This window comes from Loxodonta africana, chromosome 21, assembly GCF_030014295.1.
Source record: "Loxodonta africana isolate mLoxAfr1 chromosome 21, mLoxAfr1.hap2, whole genome shotgun sequence".
Lineage (NCBI taxonomy): Eukaryota > Metazoa > Chordata > Mammalia > Proboscidea > Elephantidae > Loxodonta > Loxodonta africana.
In genome coordinates this window covers 30,256,991-30,277,057 of record NC_087362.1, presented here as the reverse complement: position 1 = coordinate 30,277,057, position 20,067 = coordinate 30,256,991, and the positions used below count along the sequence as shown (strand labels likewise).

At 61.5% G+C, this 20,067-nt stretch overlaps 1 protein-coding gene across 1 annotated transcript; it reads left to right on the top strand.

Annotated features, from left to right (window-relative positions):
• Window positions 1–1,395: 1,395 nt before the first annotated feature.
• ZNF469 (zinc finger protein 469) lies at window positions 1,396–13,659 on the top strand. Its single transcript, XM_064273674.1, has one exon. It carries the CDS (start codon window positions 1,520–1,522, stop codon window positions 13,055–13,057), a length of 11,538 nt encoding a protein of 3,845 aa, XP_064129744.1. The 5' UTR covers window positions 1,396–1,519; the 3' UTR covers window positions 13,058–13,659.
• The last annotated feature ends 6,408 nt before the right edge of the window (window positions 13,660–20,067 follow it).

The following is a 20,067-nucleotide window of genomic DNA, read 5'->3' as shown; positions in this document are numbered from 1 at the left end:
AGCAGCCCTGCCCTCCTGCCCCAGACCAGGTCCTGACATCTGAAGCTCAGTGTCTAGACTACAACCCCCAGCAGTCACTTCCTGTGTGGTTGCTGGCAGCTCTGTGGGTCTGTAGTTGCACCTCCCTTCTATGCAACAGCAGCCCACACCTTCTGCAGACATGAGCCTGCTGGTGAGCCTATCTGGCCAGGTTTAAGCCCTGCAAAGACTCCTACAGAAATGCTCCTCCAAATTGGCCAAGTTCTTCTCTCTGGCTCCTGACAGCAACAGTTACAGGCCTAAGTGCAGCCTCTCTGGAGGACATGAGGTGCAGCCATTCACACTCTAGTATGAATTTGTTTGCTGTGATTGTTTCCTCTGCCAGGTGACTCAGATTAGCTTCTCTGAATGGAGGGGAGTTTTCCCAAGAAAGTTGGCAGTGGGGCAGAAAGACTGTCAGGAGAAGCTGTCTGAGAGGACAGGCCCAGGTGGGAGGCTTCAGGCAGTCCCAGATGGAGGGGGCAGAGGAACTCAGGTCAGGCCCTCCATTTTTCACTCCCCTCCCAGCCCTCCCTTGTTAGCACTCTGAGCCCTCCACAGCTCAGAGCTGTGTAAACAATGGACAGTCCAAGGAAGGCAGGTAGTCAACATGCCCACCTCAGCACTCAGCTGAATAACTGGGTGCTGGCCAGGTGAGGTCTCAGGCTGAGAGCTGGTATCAGCCCAGCTGTGCCATAGCCACAGATAATCCTGGGCAATGACAGAGACAAGCTGCCCGAGGCTCCAGCAGGACACTGAGGAGGCCATGGGGCTGGGCCTTGCTGGGTGTTAGGGAGGGATCTCCGAGAGAGCTGGACCCTGAGGCTGGGGAGGCTGGGGCAGGGGGGCTGCAAGGGAGGGCCCAACCCTAGAGCCTCCCAGCTTCGAGACTCCTTGGAGCCCCTCAGATTCAACCCCTCCCATTTTACAGAGAAGACTGAGGCCCAGAGATGGGAAGGGACTTCTCTCGGGCCCCTCAGGATTCAGAAACAGTGGGGGCAGCCCAGGGGGCTGGGCTGATCAGCTGGCAAAATTTGGACAAGCAGGCATGTCTGGACCCACTCTGTTTCCAGGCCACTGCAATCCCAGGGTTGTCTGTCTCTGTGTGTCTCTCTCTCTGTCTCCCACTGTCTCTCTCACCCTCTCTCTCTCCCACCTTTGGGGAATCTCTTGCTGAGTCTGGCAGTAACCCCCTCCCTCTTGTCTCTCCAAGATGCCATCTAAGCTGAGAACCCCTCCCCTAAAGGCATGGGTTTCTGTACCAGCTACAGTTGCTCTGCCACCTCCATGGGAAGCCACCAGGCCCATTTGGGCTCCCTGCTGGGGAGCACCCAACCACCACTGCACCCAACTCACTACTGTCCTTCTCTTCCAGGCCTCACTCGGGACCATGAGAGCCAGCTTCCCCGGGGCCGCGTGTGGGTCGAGGATGGCCACCCAGCCCACCCCTCGCTGCCCCCCACGGTCCTGCGCATTCTCCTAGCGTCCAGACTGAGCGGCCATGCCAGGGGAGCAGCCCCTCGGAGCACTGCCCCTGGCCATGCCCGGAGATCTGCAGCCCCGCCCGGCCTGCCACAACTCGGGGTGCCCCTCCCGGCCCCCCAGCGAGGATGGCACCGAGGCCTGTAGGACTGCCAAGGGCACAAGGGAGGTGCGCAGCAGGGCCCAGGCCACAGAGCTCCCTAAGGCTCAGCCACAGCATGCTGGTGAGATGGAGCCCAAGGCCCTGAGCAGCAGCCTGTGGCAGCCCAGAAAGGGGGGCAGCCCCCAAGGGCTCCCCGGGAAAAGCCACGTACAGACACGAGCCCGGCGACCCGGCAGGGGGAATGTCGGCCCTCAGCAGCTCTACAGACTGAGCATCGCTGGCGCAAAGGACAAACGAGCCCCGGACAAGACCCCAGAGGGCCCATCGCATGAGGCCACCCAAGGCCCAGTCACTGGAGCCCCCCTCACATCCAGCCTCCCGAGGGCCAAGGCCCCACCTGCGCCTGACCAGCTCAGCTTCCAAAGGTGCTTCCCAGAGACCCCCTCCAGCTTTACCTCCACCGACTATACCTCACCTAGCCCCACCCCTGGGCCCCCAACCTTGAGTGCCCCCCAGTCCCGTGGGCCCAGCCCCAGCAGGCCCAGCCCCTACTTGGAATTCCCGGCCAGTGGGGCCAACTCCTGGCCTCCTGCCGCTGAGAACAGCTTCCCAGGTGCTAATTTCGGGGTCCCTCCCACAGAGCCTGAGCCCTTTCCCAAAGGCAGTGGACCGAGCCCCAACCCCGGGGTGGTCTCCTTTCAGTACCCCTTCCCGGCACTGCATGGAGCCGGCCCAAAGCCCTGCCCCCTGGACACAGCCCGGCAGGAGTATGCCGACAATGGGGCCATGGTCTTTGCCTTTCACGCTACTCAGGGCGCATGGCCAGAGGAGCCAGTGGGCACTAACCCGGCCTACCCACTGCCCGCCCAGCCGCCGCCCTCAGTGCTGCCCTGCTACCAGGGCCCGGCAGGCAGCCTCAAGACACCCCACGACCTCAGTGGAGCTCTCTCCTCCCCTGGTGTTGCTGCTCCAGCCCCCAGCCCCTTACTGGCCAGTCTGCACAAGAGCCTGACCCCAGCCCTGCCTGAAAGGCCACCATCAGCCCATGATGAGGCAGCAAGTCCAAGGGGGCCCCCAAACCCTCTGCCCCCAATGCACTTTCTGGGCAAAGCCTATGGCAGCCCCGCAGCCAGCGTCGTGGGCACTAGCCCAGGGCCTCTGGATAAGGAGCTTGCCACCCCAGGACGCACGCCCACCCCACGGCCCCAGCTGTGGGAGGGGGCCAGTAAGGCCCTCCCCCTGATGGACGCTGCCACAGCCCACCACCCTACAGCACCCCCGCCCCCCGCAGCCACAGCCAGGGGAGCGTTCTTCAAAGGCCAGGGGCTCTGCCTTCCGCATAGCCCCCCACTGCCGTGGCCCCCGGTGCTCCCAGTCACTGGTCCCGGCCCCCCAGCAATGGAGTTGCTGAACCGGCTGCCATACCCCTCCGGGGCCCCTGAGTGGCCAGGCAGCAGCCAAGGAGCCCTGGGTGGCTCTGGCCACACTCCTGGGCCAGCGGAGAAGCTGGCAGCGCCGAGGAATGGCCCAGGCACGCCCAGCGGCAGCCCGCCTGGGCTTTTCCCGTACAGTGGCCTGCAGGACACAGCCTCCCAGCCCCTGTTCTTTGGGGTGACCCCACCCCAGGCTTCACCCCGCCGGACCCCTGGCCTGCCCCCACCCAGAGGAGTGGGCGCCTCCCCAAGCGAGTCCCCGCTCCCCTCGCCTGCCACCACCGTGGCCAGCAGCAGCTCCTGCTCATCCTTGTCACCGCTGTCCAGCAGCCCAGCCAATCCCAGCTCAGAGGAGGGCCAGCTGCCTGGGCCGCTGGGACCCTCAGCCTTTTTCCACCACCCCACCCACCCCCAGGAGGGTGGTAGTGCCTTCCCGCCCCCCAAGCCCCTCCCCACCATCCCCATTCACTACCACCCTGAGCCACCCAAGGCCTTTCCATTCCCCTCGGAGGCGCTGGGGGCTGACAGGGCCTTTGAGTGCCTGGAGAAGGCACCGTTAGCTGGCACAGACCCAGGGTCGAGCAGAGCAGCACTGGGCAATTTTTCCCGGGAGCCACCTCCGTACTCGGCCCACCACTTCCCCCTGAGCAGCGCCAGCCTGGACCAGCTGGATGTGCTGCTGACCTGCCGGCAGTGTGACCAGAACTACAGCAACCTGGCCTCCTTCCTGCAGCACCGGCAGTTCTGTGGCTTGCTGCTGCCCAGGGCCCCCGAGGGCCCCCCACGGCCACCCACTTCCCCAGTGCTGACCACCCCCAAGGCACCAGCCGACACACAACACCCGAGCTTGCTGGGCCATGCCAAGATGGCCAGCTTCCTGCTGGACGGGGATGTCCTCCATGGCCTAGCTGCCACCCCCTTGCCACTCCCAGCCTCGGACCTGGACCTGGAGGACGTTGCCAAGCTGGACAGCCTCATCACCGAGGCACTCAGTGGCCTGGAGGATCCATCGGGCACCCCCGAGATCGACAGCAGCTTCATCGACGTTTTTGCTGATGAAGACCCTCTGGGCCCTAGAGTCCCCAGCACTGGGCAGCCCCCCAAGACTAGGGTGGGGGCTACTTCGGAGGCCAGGGCCCAGTCCCTGCTCCCAGCCCTGGCACCCACACCAGAGCCCAGAGCCCCCTGCCCTGGGGCTCAAGGCTGCCCACCATGCAGCAGGCCTGAAACTCGCTCCCGGGGCCCAGCCCCCCTGGAGACAGATGAGGCAAGCCTGGCCGGGCAGCCCAAGAGGGGCAAGCGGTTCAAGTTGCTCCGGGAAGGGCTGGACAAGGCCCCAGGGCCCGATGGGGGCTCCAGAACCGTCTGCCTGAGGCCCAGGAAGAAAAGTGGCAGAGCAGAAGCACCCCCACCCCGAGTGCGAGACCTCCGGGCCCAGACCCCCAGGGGCCACACAGACACCAGTGGCCAGGCCCCGAGCCCCAGCTCTCTGCCTGTGCAGACCCGGAGCTCCCGGCCCCTGCGGCCACCCCGCAGGAAAGAAGCCCGGAGGAGGGCGGCCCGGGGCGGCCGCTGGAACAAGGAGCTCATCCACAGAATTGTGCAGCAGAAGAATGAGCTTCACCGGCAGCGGGAGGGCCGAGGTCATGATGGCCATGTCTCCCTGGTGGCCACGCGGCCCTCACCCAGCCTCGCCGACGACAGCTTCCGAGAATATGAGTACGCCTCTGAGTCTGAGGAGGACGAGGGCCTGGGGGCTCCACCTGACCCTCCTCAGCGGGCGTCCCGTGCCAAAGGCCGGCCCCGCCTCAACTGCCAGGGGCGACACCGAGGGGAGAAGAGGAAAGACATGAGGGCCAGAGTGACCCCAGGCCCCCGAGAGGAGCAAGACCAACAGACGCCCAAGGAGGTTGTGAGGCAGGAAGCTGTGGCAGACAGGGATTCCCCAGCCCCAGAGTCTCCAGGTGGGGCTGCCCCAGGCCCATTGCAAAGCCTTGGGCTTGGAGAGCCTCAGGGGGAGAGAGTCCCCAAGGGTGCCAGTCACACTTCTGTCAGCACAGAGACCCCTAAGGAAAATTTCCCACCCCTGGGCTTCTTCCATGAGACCAAGCATGCTGAGATTGCTCAAGAAGCCCTGACTGGCACTGCCAAACTTCTCAGAGAGGTTACCAGCCTGTCTCCGGGAAATGGTGTGGTAGGAGGCAGCAGCCCCCCAGCCACAGAGCAGCCCCAACCCGGCCAGGAAGACACCAGCCAGCCCCAGCCAGCAGGAAGCCTCACCAGCACAGGGCCAAGGGGACACAGTCCACCAGCAGGTGTAGATGGCTGGCCCCTTGTATCTCCCGACAGAGGGTGCCCCCCCAAGTTCCAACCAGGAGAACTGCTCATGCCCACTGCAGGTATCACAGATGCTGCTCACCCCATACCCACCACCCTGCTTTTGAAGAGCAAGGGTCTTGGCTGGGACCCACCTCATTGTAAGGGAGACCCTGTGGGGGTCCTTATTGCCAAGAAAGGGCCCCAGGCCTGCAGAAGCCCCCCCAGTGACTTACTCCTTGAGCCCAAAGAGCTGGCTAAACCCTGCTTCAAAGACTTGTGCTCCAAACCCTTAGCTCCGAACGGGCCAGTTGACAGCTTGCGCCTTTGCCCGGACAGTATGGACACTAGTCGCCTCGTGCCAAAGCCTCCCAGGAACGAATCCTACCCCGCTGAAATGGAGCCCAGCAACGTGCAGTCCCCACTGACCTTGGAGCCCACCTCGCTGTTCAGCAGGCTGCCAGTGGACAGGTTCGAGCCTCCGCTGTATGACAGCCTGCTGGTAAATAAGGACAACCACGTGCTGCTTACCTGTGCTGACCCGCCCTCGAGGAGGTCCCTGCTGGACCCTCCGTACTCAGCATGTGCGCCCCAGAAGAACTGGCCACTGCCGGAGGAAGTGTCCCCTGGGCTGCCCAGCCATATGGGCCGCTTCACTGACCCCCCAGGGGGAAGGTCTTGTAGCCAAAAGTGTCTTGGTGAGAGGCCTGCAGCGCCCAGCCAGCCCCCTCCACCAGGGAAGGGAAGTGAGTGTGGCGCCACCTTTGGGAGCAGCCTGTCAGAGGAGGAACTAGAGATCAAACGGCTGGTCACTGAGCTGGAGAGCCAGCTGCAGACAAGCACGATCGAGGGCCAGGCCCCCATGCTGCCTGACACAGAGCCCACAGGCAGCAAAAGCCTGGGGAGGTGCATACACCAGCCCCCCACAATGCCCGCCAGCCCAGCTACCACACCCCAGCAGGACATGTTCTTGGCAGATGGCTTTGCTGGTCTTGGGAGATCAAGTCCACGTGAGGACAGCCGGGAAACGGCAGTGGCATCCGAGGAAGGGGCCCTGGGGAACCCCCAGGGGTGCTGGCCTTGCCCAGCCCCCCGCCCCCTGGTGGCATTGGCCCTACATCCTGGTGTCCAAGAAGATGTGGGGTCCGCAGCTCCTGTCAGCCCCCCTGGGGCCACCCATACTGTTCAGATGGCCAAAGTCCAGAGGACAGAGCCTGCCCAGGCAGAGAGGCATGGTGGGGTCTGGCTGGGCATGGGATTGCCCAACCCCCTGGATGCCAAGAGTTCCACAGAACACAGCCCAGATGGCGAGCCTTGGTTTCCTAGAAGTAACGAGACCACCAGAATCCACCCAAGTGGGGGGATCCCGCTGCTGTGTCCCCCAAAACAAGGAGGGGGCCTGTCCCCAGAGCCCCTCAAGGCAGGGGGGCCATGCCAAGATACTCCCGAGTTGGGGACAGGCAGCAGCCCCACCACCCGTCCAACGCCTGGTGTGGAGGGTCAAGGTGATGGGTGTCTCCATCTGGGGGCCATACCCCCCTCTGGGGCCAGACACTATGGTGCCCCCCAGGAGCAATCAGTGGGTAAAGAGTGGTCTGAGCCAGGGAAGGTGCAGTTGGGCCCTGTGCTGCATCCTGCCCACGTGCCCAATGCTGGTCCGGGGAGCGGGCCCCAGACCCCAGCTGACAGCCCCTTGTGTCAGCTCCAGCTCCTGGTGGCCAGAGCCGCTGAGAGTGAAGATGGAGCCAAGTGCCCGCAGCACAGCAATCCCTCAGGTCCAGGAGGGGACGGTGTAGATGATGGGAGCGTAGCCCGAAGCCAAGCCCAGGGCTCCAAGGGAGATGTGCAAGGGACTGCTGCCCCTGCCGTGGCGGGATGTCCACTGGGGCCAGTGGCAGATGGACACCTGGCCTCACTCACCCAGGCCAAGTCTCAGGCCCCAGAGCCCAAGGGCCAAGGCCAAGCCTGCCAGCTGCAGCCACAGGAGCAGGGGTCCCCAGGGGATCCAGGTGACCTCGCCATGGACAAGACTGAGCCTGGAGCCACACCGACCAGGCATGCTGGGGGAACGGGCAGGCTTGGAGGACAGCTTGAGGAAGGCAGGGCAGCCTGGAGCCTTCAGTTCGAGGCAGGGGAACCCCCGAGTCCCATCCCCCCTGACAGAGAGGCCTTGGTGCTGGCCCTGACAGGTGCCCATGGCAAAAAGGGATGTGAGGACCGAACTGCAGAGAAGGTGACAAACCCAGGCCATAGGAAGCAGTTGTTGTTTGCTGGGGGGAGTCCAGTGCACTCCGTCAGAGACCTGGCCCACTGCACCCCCTCACCTGCTTCTGCAGCTCCCCTAGGGCCCTGTGACCCTGAGCACGTGTCCCAGGACAACTGTCCCTCTGTACCTGCAGGTTCCACGGGGACCCAAGGCAAGCCAGGGGAGCTGCTCTCAGCATCTCCATCCTGCGGGGACCCCCCTTGCCTACAGCATCTGCTGGCCCCTTTCCCCACCTGGGCACCTCTGCAAAGGGCCAGCTGCACCTCCAGCCCCACCAGTGCTGGGGCTGAGCAGTGCCCAGCCTTGCCCCCACCTGGGAGGACAAGCCCCTGTGGCCCTGCGGGAGGCCTGGCAGACAGCAGCCTCCTGGAGGATGCCCTTGCAGGGGACCAGACTGGCTCAGACTTCACCCCTGCCTCTAGGAGGCACTGTCCTGACAGCAGCATTTCCAGAATGCTAGAGGATTCTGGAAAAGAGAGGCCGAGGGCATCCTCTACCCATGCACCCCCATCTCCTTCAGCAGGACCCGTCTCCCCGCGAGGGACCGGCAAGGCCCCTGGCCATCCCACTATTGTGGAGGCGGCCGGAGGGCTTCGGACACCAAATGCCAGGGCTGTGTCGCCAGGATCCTGCTGTCCCTTCTCAGATCCCCCAAGGAGCACTGACCCCCCAGGCCCTGGGGAAGGCCAGCACGTCACAGCCAAACCAACAGACACGTGTTCCGTGGATTCCCACTCCTGCCTGGAGGACGGGGCAGGGGCCAGCAGCGAAGGCTGGGAGGACCCTGTGACACCTGGTGCTGGATGCTCCGGTTCCCCTCAGAGCCACAGACATGCCCCCCGCCAAGCACACGGGGGAGACTCTGTGTGTCTCCAAGACCCCAAGCAGAAGCCCCGGGGCTTTCAAAAGAAGCCCTGGCCCTTGGAACACAGTCAGAAGATGGAGGGCCCGGGCCTGGGGGTACCCCCCCTTGTCACCTGCGAGATCTGCCGGGCCTCCTTCCGCTCAGGACCCGGCCTGAGTAGGCACAAGGCCAGGAAGCACCGCAGCGGCCCCTCCTCACAACACCAGACCGGCCTCCCCACCCACAGGGCCTCAGGGCCCACAGCCAGCACACCCCGGGCCCCCAGGAAGAAAGGCCGCAAGGCACTGGGGAAAGAGAAACCGAGGAGCAGGCTCACAGGGCCCAGCCTCACTGAGGGGCTGCCTTCCCCTAGCCAGGTCTTCACTGAGGACAGGCTGGGAACGCAGATGCTTTCGGAGGCCAGGCAGGGGCTCAGCGTTCTCGGGGCACCAGACTCCCCACCCCACCCAGAGCCACGGAGCCCAGACCCACTTGGCCAAGGAGTAGGCATGATGCCTTGGGCCCCCAGACCCAGGAAGTCTGACAAGCTGCAGGGGAACATGCCCCACCCAAAACATGCAGAGCTGAGAGGAGTCCAGAAAGGCAAAGAGCCGGGGGGCCTCCCCAGTGACTTGGAAGAGAAATCAAATCAGAAAGAGAGGAAAGCAAGCAAGAGAAAGTTCCGGAAGAAGAGCAGGGCTTCTGACTTGGGGGAGAGTCGTCCTCAAGTCGCCCCTGATGTGATTCGAGATAGACCCAGCTCGAATCCATCAAGTGCGATTGCCAATTACCCAGCCCGGCCAAGTGGCTGCCTCTCACCAGAGGGTGAGAAGCGGACAGATGGGGGGCAGCCACTGTGCCTTGCAATGCCGGGGCTGGGGGTGATAGGGGATTCAGAGGGCATGGGTCCCAGGGCACTGTGCACCAAGGAGACGCAGGCCCAGAACCCACACGGAGACCCGATGACCCCTCGCCTGGCAGGACAGGATGGGTCAAGTGGGTTCTGGGGACTGAGAGAGCCCAGAACACTTGGCACTGGCACAAAGCCATCACAGGCAGCCGGGAGCAGGGCTTCAGATGACAGCAGGGGGGCCGAGAACAGGGCAGGGGAAGGCGAGATGGGGCTGCCCAAGCCCCCGTTGGAGCCCCCAGGTGCTCCCAAGGCTTCCAGTTCTGAAATGAGTAGCCCCGTTGGCTGCAGCCCCCAGGGCTTCTTGGACCACCCAGAAGCTGAGGACTGCATTCAGGAGCTCCAGGGCAATGTGTCCAGAGCCTCCAGCCCAGGTTTTGGGGGTTCTCTGGGCCTGTTTGACGACGAGGCCTTGTTTTCTCAGCTCTTCCCACTGGGTGACCGCTTGACCCGGAAGAAGAATCCCCGTGTCTATGGGCAACGCGGTAAGAAGCCAAAGCCCCCACCGCCACCCCTAGAGCCGAGCATTGAGGTGCGGGGGCCCACCACGCCATGCTCCATCCGCCTGCCCACAGACCTGAGTGACTCAGGTTCCCCATGCCTGTCCCATGAGGAGCCATGGGCGGAGGAGGCCCCCGGCCTCCCTGAGGCCTTCGTCATCGATGGCTTCCTCAGCAGCAAGGTGCCTGGGATCGAGCCCTGGGCCCCCAGCCCCAGCCTGTGGCCCCTGGAGCAGCCTGAGAAGGGACCCTCCCCAGTCACTGCCCCCACTGAGGAGGCGCCCACTGGCCCCCACCTGGACAACCTGTCAGAGGGCCTCCCTGAGCTGCACAAGGTCCCGGCTGCCTGGCGAGGCCTGGAGCAGCAGGCACCCCCTGATGAGGCCTCTTCCTCTTTGAGGGAAATGAGCCCTGAGCCCCCCAGCCTAGAGAGAGAAGGCTCCAACGTCGGGCCCCCCGGGAACACAGGCCTGCCACAGTTCCCAGCCCTGGATTTCAACGCACTCCGCACCAAGTTTGAAATGCAAGACCTGTGCCTCTTGGGGCCCTGTGAAGGCCCTGGGGGGCTCCCCGGCATGAGCTTTCTGGACCTCCAGGCCGAGGCGAGCTCTCAGGGGTCACAAGACACAAGGCCAGAGGCAGCGGGCAGGAGCCCTGACCGAGACCACCAGGTGAAAGCCAAGAGGGGCACCTACAAGTGCAAGGTGTGCTTCCGGCGCTTCGGCGGCCTGGGTGAGTTGGACCTCCACAAGCTAGCGCACAGCCCCTCACCGCCACCCACCTGCTACATGTGCGTGGAACGCAGGTTCAGCTCTCGCCAGCTGCTGCGCGAGCACCTTCGCGAGAAGCACGTGCAGTGCAAGGCAGGACTGTGGGCCTGTGGCATGTGCCTGCGCCAGGTGCCCGATGTCTGGATGTACAACGAGCACCTGCGTGAGCACGCCGTGCGCTTTGCCCGCCGGGGCCAGGTGAGGACGTCTCTGGGGGACCTGCCCGGCTGCCTGGAGGAGGGCAGTGTCATCCCACACTTCCTCAACATCTTGGGGCAGGCCTCCCAGCCCCACAGAGGCCAATGCGCCACCCCCAAAGCCAGTGGGAGCCCTGGAGAGGCCCCAAGGAGGACGAAGGCAAAACCCAAGGCTCCCAGGGCCAACCCCTCAGGCCAAGATGGCACCTTGATGCCAGGCAGTGGCTTGGTCAACACCAATGTCTTGGCCAATGACAACCCACCCAACCTTGCTTCATCCAGTGCTGCCAACGGGCCTCCCAGCCTGTCCCCCAATCCCCGGTCCCTCAGTGAACCCCTCCTCAGAGCCATGCCTGTGCATGCAGACTGCAAGGACCCCTCCCGCCACTGCCATCACTGTGGGAAGCAGTTCCCCAAGCCCTTCAAGCTACAGCGCCACCTGGCGGTGCACAGCCCACAGCGTGTCTTCCTGTGCCCCCAGTGCCCGCGTGTCTACGCAGAGCACCGCCAGTTGCTTGCCCACCGCGGACAGGAGCACGGGGCACAGGAGGAGCCAGAGCAGCTGCCTACACCACTCTACACATGCGAGCTCTGCGCCACCGTCATGCGCATCATCAAGCGCTCCTTTGTCTGTAGCGCCTGCAACTACACCTTCGCCAAGAAGGAGCAGTTCGACCGCCACATGGACAAGCACCGAAGGCCTGGCCAGCAACCCTTTGCGTTCCGTGGTGTGAGGAGGCCAGGGGCCCCAGGACAGAAGGTCCCAGCTCTCGAGGGCTTGCAGCCCAGCAAAAGGCGCCGAGTGGCTGTGCCTGGCAGTACCCTAGCGCCTGGCATGGACGGGCCCCAATCCCGGGGCAGCAGCCCTGCCCCAGGCACCGTGCCCCCCCAAGCCATGTACCTGCTCTTCCCAGAGCCAGCTCCCAGCACCACCCAGGGACAGTCCCAGACCCAGGAAATGACCCTGAACCCAGAGGGCAACCCAATGAGGGCAGGCGACCCACTGCCTGACTGCCAGGAACTTCTACCCCCACCCCTGTCTCCTTTCTTGGCCCCCCTGGCTGGCGGCCAAGGTGGGCAAGAGGATGAAGGCCCTTCTGGCAGCCCTAAGCCCCTCCGACCGTACACTGTGCCACCAGAGCTGCCCCTGTCCCCACCCGGGGCTGGAAGCCAAGACACAGAGGAAAAGATGGCTTCTTGTCTGTTCTCGGGGAAGCACAGGACCCCAGATTCCCCCAGCGAGTGTGCCCCTGACCATTCCCTTGAAGACCCTTCCCTGGCCCAGAGAGACAAACAGATGCCCAGAAGTCATATAGTGCCTGAGGAGGGCTTGGGGGGTGCCTCCCACAAGGGGGGTGCCGCAAAGGCCGGGAGTACACGGGCTTCATCGGAGGGCAGGCTGGCGGTGTCTACCCCAAGTAAACCACCTGCAGTTCCAGTGCCACCGAGGAAGGCTGTGCTGAGCCGGGCCCCCACAGAGCAAGCCCAAGATGCTGAGGACAGGCCAAGGTCCACCATCCCCAAAGCTAAGCCAGACCCCAGCTCTCAGGGCAGTGGGGACACCCGACACAGCACCACAGCAGGGGGTGGCAGCCAGCCCCAGCCGGCCAGTGGGCAGCTCCAAAGTGAGACAGCCACCACCCCCGCCAAGCCCCCTTGCCCAGGCCAGAGCCCCCCACCAGCCAAGCCCCCTCCCCAAGCCCCAGCCAAGGGTCATAGCCAGGGGCTCAGGGGAGCCAGGGAGCAGGGGCCCCAAGGCAGCCCAGCCCCCAGAGAGAGCATGGGAGGTGATGGGAGAAAGAAGAAGGGCCGCTTCCCTGGGCCCACAAGGAGTGGAAGTGTGGGGGGCCTAGGGAGAGCTCTCTTGGTGCCTGACAAGCCCCCCCGGAGCCCCCGGAAGCAGGCGGTCCCAAGCCGCATGCCCCCCACCAAGCCCCGACTGAGCAGCCAGACAGACAAGCCAACGCTGCAGCCCTCAGAGTGCCGGAGGGGGGCTCCCAGCCTCGGCCTTGGGGGCTTCCGGAGCAGGAGGGAGGGGCTGGGCATGGCTGCCCCTGAGAAAAGGCCCCCACACGGGCCTCCCAGGAGAGGCAGAACTGTCCCTGCCTGTCCCCGAGCTCTCCGCACTGCCGAGTCCCAGAGCCACCTCCTCAGCCAGCTCTTCGGGCAGAGACTGACCAGCTTCAAGATCCCACTCAAGAGAAACCCTGCCGAGTAGTGTGCACAGGCCTGGGCGCAGGGTGGGGGATGAGACCCCGCCAAGTGGTGTGCACAGGCCCGGGCCTGAGCTGGGGAACGAGACCCCACTGAATGGTGCTCACATGGCCCGGGCAGGGGTGAGAGAGACCTCACCAAGGAGGGTGCACAGGCCTGGGCAGGGGCACAAGTGCGAGCTGTGAACCCAGGCCTACTTCCAATGCCACAGCACCCAGGTCCTGGATCAGCTCACCTCATGGCGCTCCTCTCTTTGATCCCCTGACTTGGGGTGTGAACTCAGACTGGTGCCAGGGTGGCATCCTGCTGGGTGTGGGGCTGAGAGCCACTTCTTTGTGCTGGAGGGCTGGAGTTGAAGGTAGCCAGCTGCAGCCCCTGCGAGGCCATGTCTGTGTCCTTGGCACTGAGCACCTGAGAGAGCAGCCCACCAGCCCCAAGGTGTGCCAAGCGTGGAGGCTGTAGAACCCCTGAGGGTGATGTTTTGCACACGGCTTCCCCCAAGTGTCTATCTAGGGGAATGTGGCCAAGGGGGCGGTGGTGGTAGGTTCCCCTTTAGTCTTGTTGCTGCTGCTGCTGCTGCTGCTGCTGGAATTCCAAAGTAACCTTAGAAACCAAATGGGGGGTGGGGGGGAGGGTCTTGGAAGGCTGTGCTGAGCTGCCAGGCCTCCTCCAGTGAGCTCGGTGCACAGGCTTCCTCTGGCCGTACCATGCTGACCACTGCCCATGCTGCCGTGGAAATGCCATCCCCCAGTGCACCATGATCCCTGGGACCAGGTTCCCACATGGAATGAGGGAGACACTGCCCGTCCACCACTGCTCACCAGCTCTCCCTTCTCATCCCACCTCCTGGGCCCTCAGCCCCCACGATAGTCCCCTTCAGAGCCTTCCTCTGTCGGAGCCCTCAGCTCTAAGTATCAGCAATTTTACTCGAAGTTTCTGGTGCTATTTTCATGTTGTAATGTGAATACAGGCCTCCTTGATACTTTTTTTTCTGGGGGGTTAGGAAGGGGAAAAGGGGCCAGGAACACTCCAGAAAGACTGTTACCTGTATCGAAAACGTGCGGCATCTCCCACTGGCCTCCCCAGGCTCCAAGGTCTGAGTGGGCAAAACAGCAAGGGCTGCTGCAGCCAAACAGGAGCACTCAGGGGCCAGCGAGGAGGTGTGGACAGTGCAGGGCCGTTATGCACTGACCAGCCCAGGGACGGTGGGAGCAAGGCCTTCATGCAGAATTGTGTGCTTAAAGGCACAGGGGGACGCATTCTGCTCATAGGTATTGCTAAGGTACATGGTCCTGTTCTCTTTTTTAATTTTTACCTTTGGTGCAATGTGTATGTCAAAGTTTTTATTCTGATATCTTGAAAGAGACCAAACTGGGCAAAAATTGCCTTTCTAGAAGGTGGTGCGTGCCGTTCAGAATGCTTTTTCAACGTCTTTACGTGAACCACGGAATGGGACTCTGAGGTCGCACTGTAAAAGTCATAGCTAACTCGTCCTTTTAAATATATTGTTTGTTGTTGTTGTTAGGTGCCGTCGAGTCGGTTCCGACTCATAGCGACTCGTGTACAACAGAACAAAACACTGCCCGGTCCTCCGCCATCCTCACAATCATTGCTATGTTTGAGCCCATTGTTGCAGCCACTGTGTCAATCCATCTCATTGAGGGCCTTTCTCTTTTTCGCTGACCCTCAACTTTACCAAGCATGATGTCCTTCTCCAGGGACTGGACCCTCCTGATAACATGTTGAAAGTACGTGAGATGAAGTCTTGCCATCCTCGCTTCTAAGGAGCATTCTGGCTGTACTTCTTCCAAGACAGATTTGTTCATTCTTCTGGCAGTCCATGGTGTATTCAATATTCTTCAATATTCTTTCAATATATTCCACCTATTTTCACAGAAAGCCTCCTGTCTTCATGGTGTCTGTCCCTGGTGCCTCCGCCTGCTCTTCACCCACCCCCAGAGCTCAGCCTCCTAGAGGCTCCATGTGTCAGCCAAGTGGGTCCCCACCCCCGAAGGGCACAGGCGTGGATGCCCTAAGAATACCCCTCAGGGAGCATGAAGGGCTTCAAAGGGCGGCAGACTCACCCCACTGCTCCTGCCAAGGGTCTCCCTGCCCAGGCAGGGGGCAGAAGGGAGGCTGAGGGCACCCTGCCTTCCACCACTCCAGGGCAGAAAGTAGGCAAACAGAAAGGGCCTGTCCTCCAGGACCACCCTTCAGAGGAACACTTTCAGGGGGTGAGTAATGCTGGCCTTTACCAGTGTGGGGGCAGAAAGGAAGGAAAAGGCGAGAGACAGAGGGAGGAGAGAGGAGAAAAGGAGGGAAGGGAGGGAGGGAGGGATAGAGGGAAGGAGAAAGATCGGACAGTGGTCACAGGGTAGCTGCTGAAGGGAGGAGGGGGACAGGCGCAGGCTGGAGACTGAGTCACCGTCCCAGACAGGCTGGGCTGGGGGCTAAGGCTGCAGGCCTGAGGGGCTAGGATGCCCTTCCCTCACCTGAGGGCTTCTCGCCTACAGGCCATACTGGTGGCCCACCTCCACCTGCCCTCCTGCAGCCCCAGGGGTGCCCCTTCTCCCAGCTCAGCTCAGCCCTGCAGTACCCTGGGCAATGAGAACTGAGTCCCACCCACCTGCCCCCACCACTGCCTGTGTCCATTCCAGGTCTCCAAGAGGCCTCACAGCAGTGTCAGCACCACAGGGCACTGTGGAGCCTGACACTCTGGAGGATGCTGATGCTGGTGGAGTGAGGGCCATCTGGGGCCACTTGAGGCCCCACCACACACCCTCCCCCAGTGCGTCCCACCTGCACTGGGCTGCAGCCTAGACAGCTCCAGCCTGGCCACCAGGTGGCAGCACCTACCCGGCTCCAGCTGTGGCCGGTGGCCCTGGGTCCCATTCTCAGCAACTGGGACCCGAAGACCACGCCTTCAGTGGGCACCCGGCTCGCACATGTCTCCAGGCCACTGCATATAGCACGGACAGACACACAGACAGGACCCATCTGCCCCAACAGGCGGAGACTCACTCACTGCCCGCCAGCACACTTATCCAACGGCATACAGGACAGGTGCCCAGGAGAGTGTACGGCTCAGCCTAGGGACACATCACTGCCGCTGCTGGCGCACAGGTTCTCCTGCAGACCTGGAGATGTGTCTGTGTGCCCAGCCCTCGGAGTGGGTGTGGGATGGAGGCTCCCTGAGAGCCAGCAGAACTGGGCCCCCAGAGGCAGGCAGGCTGGACAGGGCCGGGAAGGAGCACCTGCCCCTACATGGTGCAGCTGGAAAAACAGAGGCCAAGAGGCTTCTGCGAACCAACCCAGGGCTTCCACTGCCCAGGGGGATACAGGTGTTCAAGGCAGGATCCGAAGTGCCTGGGGACCACGCACCTGTTCAGACCCTGGTCCCCAGAGAGTGTGCAGAGCTCAGATGGGAGGGGACCCCAGACAGTGTGTTGCCAGGAGGCCCATGGGGAGTGCAGGTCCTGCAGTGTTGTCTATGTGTATGCCTCATGTAGGCTCCAGGGCTCCAGGTCTGAAGCTGTGCCCCTGTGGCCCAAGTCTCCATTTGTCCAGCAGGTGGTCAGCAGGAGGGCCGCTTTCCACCATGACCTGCCCTCGGGCTCTCAGCTCCACTGCCAGGGAGGCCCCGAACCCCTGCAATGAGACCCCACAGGGCCGTCTCCTCTCAGCCTCCCCTGGAAGGGGGTGCCCAAGGCCACAGCCCCTTCCCACAGGGCAGCATCTATCTCCCTGACTGGCCAGCATGGCCTTGACGGTGGCAGCTCAAGGCCACCAGCCTCCCCCCGAGCCCCGGACTGGGAGAGGAGATGGGCTGGGCCCATCCCAAGGCCCACACTTGGCTGAGTGAACTCACCACCTGCGGCCCAGGCAGCTGAGATGGACTAGGACAACTCTGGGGCTGTGGGAGGAGTGTGGGCCAAGGGCAGAAAGGGCTGGCTCTGGGGGCATGGCCTCCGCCTCCAACTGCTAAGTGACATTGGGCTCCAGGCCTCGATTTGTCAACCCACGAAGTGGGCACCAAACCCGTTGCCATTGAGTCAATTCTGACTCATAGTGACCCTGTAGGGTTTCCAAGGCCATATCTTTCTCCCTCAGAGTGAGCGACTGGTTGGCTCGAACCGCCAACCTTTTGGTTTGCAGCTGAGTACTTAACCACTGCACCATCAAGGTTCCTTCTAAATGGGCACAATGACCACCAAAACCCTCCAGATCTGGCACTCAGCAACTCCCCAAGGCCTCAATTCTGAGCTAAATACTGTGGCTTGCTGGGCTGGGTTGGATCGCTCCTCCCCAGCCTCAGTTTCCTTGTCTGTGAAATGGGTTCACTTCGCCTCCATGAGCCTCCATCCCTCATCTGTAGAACAAGGCTTGTGCTATTGACCTCACAGGCTGTCGGCCTCGATACCCACATGTGGCCTTATGCTTGGGCTTCCTCACAACGTGGTGGCTGAGTTCTGAAACTGACTATCTCAAGGGACAGGAAGTGGAAGCTCCCTGAGCCTGGGAGCTGGCCCAGCATGGCTTCCACCATATTCTGCTGACTAAGCAGAGCCTGAATTCAAGGAACAGAGACAGAGGTGTTACCTCTCCATGAAGGAGTGTTGCAGAATTGGAGGCCGTGTGTTAAAGCCAGCACAGTTTGCCCTCTGCCACCACGATTCTCATTTCTCACACATGTCTCATCCCACTGCGGCATACAGGTCCCACTCCAAACCCAGGTCTCGTCATCTAAAGGAGGCCCAGGGGTGGATGAGGCCCCAGTGTAATTCCTTGAGTGTGGTTCTTCTCGATCCAAAGAACTGAGAACCAGAGATATCTACCCGCAACACCCCACTTGTGACAAGGGAACAGGAATAGGGTGAACGCTACAGATACCCCTGCCTAGGAGTCAGGAGAGGGTTGACACACAGCCCCCGCTGGGCTATTCCAAAAAAAAAAAAAACAGTTGCCGTGGAGGCAACCCCAACTCATGGCAACCTCATGTGTGTCAGAGTAGACCTGTCTCCACAGGGCTTTTCTTCTGAGGCACCTCTCAGCTGGCTCGAACCTCCAACCTTTTGGTTAGTAGCCAAGCGTTAACCATCTGTGCCACTCAGGGACTCCCAAAGGCCGGTAAGAGTTCAGAAACCCAGGCAGGCACAAGCCACAGCGTCTCGACCCAGGCCCAGTGCTGCCCCAAGAGGGAGTCTTCGACCCCCGGGTCTTTGGATCCAGATCCTAAGCCCTCCTGTCCTGCCCACAAGAACACTGAGTTTGTGAGGGAGCAGCATGCTCAGGGTGTGGCCCACAGGCCTTGTTCTCTGCTGCCTCAGCACCTTCCTTGTAAGGCATCGGCACTCCTGCCAGACCATGTTCTCTAAAGCTCTGTGAACAGGTCGTTCCCCACCTTGCACACTGCTGGGCGACAACTAAAAACCAAACCCATCACCAAGTCAATACTGACTCACGGTGACCCTGTAGGACAGAGTAGAACTGCCCCATAGAGTTTCCAGGGCTGCAGTCTTTATGGAAGCAGATCACATCTTTCTCACACAAAGCGACTGGTGGATTCAAACCGCAGCCGACCGCTTAACAAAGCTCCTATGATTCTTAGAGGCCTTTTGTCTAGATGGAGTTGACAGGATCTTCTCGGCCTTACATTTTTACCAGATCTTAACAAAAGGTCTCCCAACCTCACCCTTGATTTACTCTTTTCCCTGAGCCATTTCTTCCTTGGAGAATCTTCTTCTGGCTAGAGACTGGGAATGGGAAACAGCTTTATTTTCCAGCCCAGCACATCCTGGCTCCTCCATATGGCCTCTAAGTTCCACCTGAAAACTGAATAGTTAAGGGAGGAAAGAAAGAAGTGGGGGTGTGAAAGAGAGAAGGAAGGAAAACGGGAAAGCCCAATGATGTAGCCCACATGGTCTCGACTCTCAGAGACCTGCAAACATCCAGGTAATATTTCCTGGCAGCACCCAGTACCAACTTAAAAAAAAAAAGAATTGCCTTTGAGTGGACCCCAACTCGTGGTGACTCCGTGTGTATCAAAGTAGAAGTGTGCTCCACAGAGATTTCAATGACTGATTTTTCAGAAGCAAATCACAGGCCTGTCTTTCGAGGCACCTCTGGGTGGACTCGAACCTCCAACCTTTCAGTTAGCAGCTAAGCGCATATATGGGACACGCTTGGGCAGTTGCATGCAAGGGCTGACCTGGGCTGGCAGCAGACCAGTCTCCAGGCAGGATCTCTGTGTTGGGAGGTCAGAGGGTGAGGTTTGTTAGAGCTGCTGGTTCTGAAAAGGCCCAGAAAGAAGGGGCTGCCCACTCTGCCCCCTGGCCTGACTGGGCTCTTTCCATCACCCCTCAGAAATCAGAGGAAGAGTAGTGGGCGATCAAGCGGGTCCCCAGCTGGGGACGAGGACCATCTGAGACCCTTCTCCTAGAGCCAGCAGACCAGCCCCAGCCCACCCGGTAGAGAGGCAGCTGCCACCCAGGGGCCAGGCAGGGTCTGGGAGCCCCAGAGCCACCCGCCACAGCCTCGTAATTCCGAACTTAATTTATTTTGACATCCTTGCTGCTGTATGACCTCCTTCCTGGAGTCATGTGGTGTTTAAAACTCATTATTCCACCATTGAAACAGGAAGTTAATTAAACCCTTCGAAGAGCTGGCGCTGACGAATGTCAGGATGCCTCTGGCAGGGCCGCCCAACAGTGGCTCAGGCCCAGCAGGGGTCGCATGGCGGGTCCTAGGCCTCTATACTCCTTCGCTGCTGCCATAGTATCCATTCTAGAGCAGACGTGGATTTCCTGGAGTCAACTCCCAGCCTTGCCACTTCCAAGCTGCGGGACTCCCAACAAGTAACTGGCCCACTCTGAGCCTTAATCTCTTCTTCTGGAACTTGGGGGTAATAAGGGGCCACAGCCTGGGGTTGTGTGAAGACTACATGAGACTGTGCTTGTAAGACCTGGCCCAGGGCCTGGATTCTAGGGAGAGCTTGAAGACATTCACTGAGGGTGG

Coding starts and splice junctions, on each gene's coding strand:
- ZNF469 (XM_064273674.1), top strand. CDS start 1,520: ATGCCAGGGGAGCAGCCCCTCGGAGCACTGCCCCTGGCCATGCCCGGA.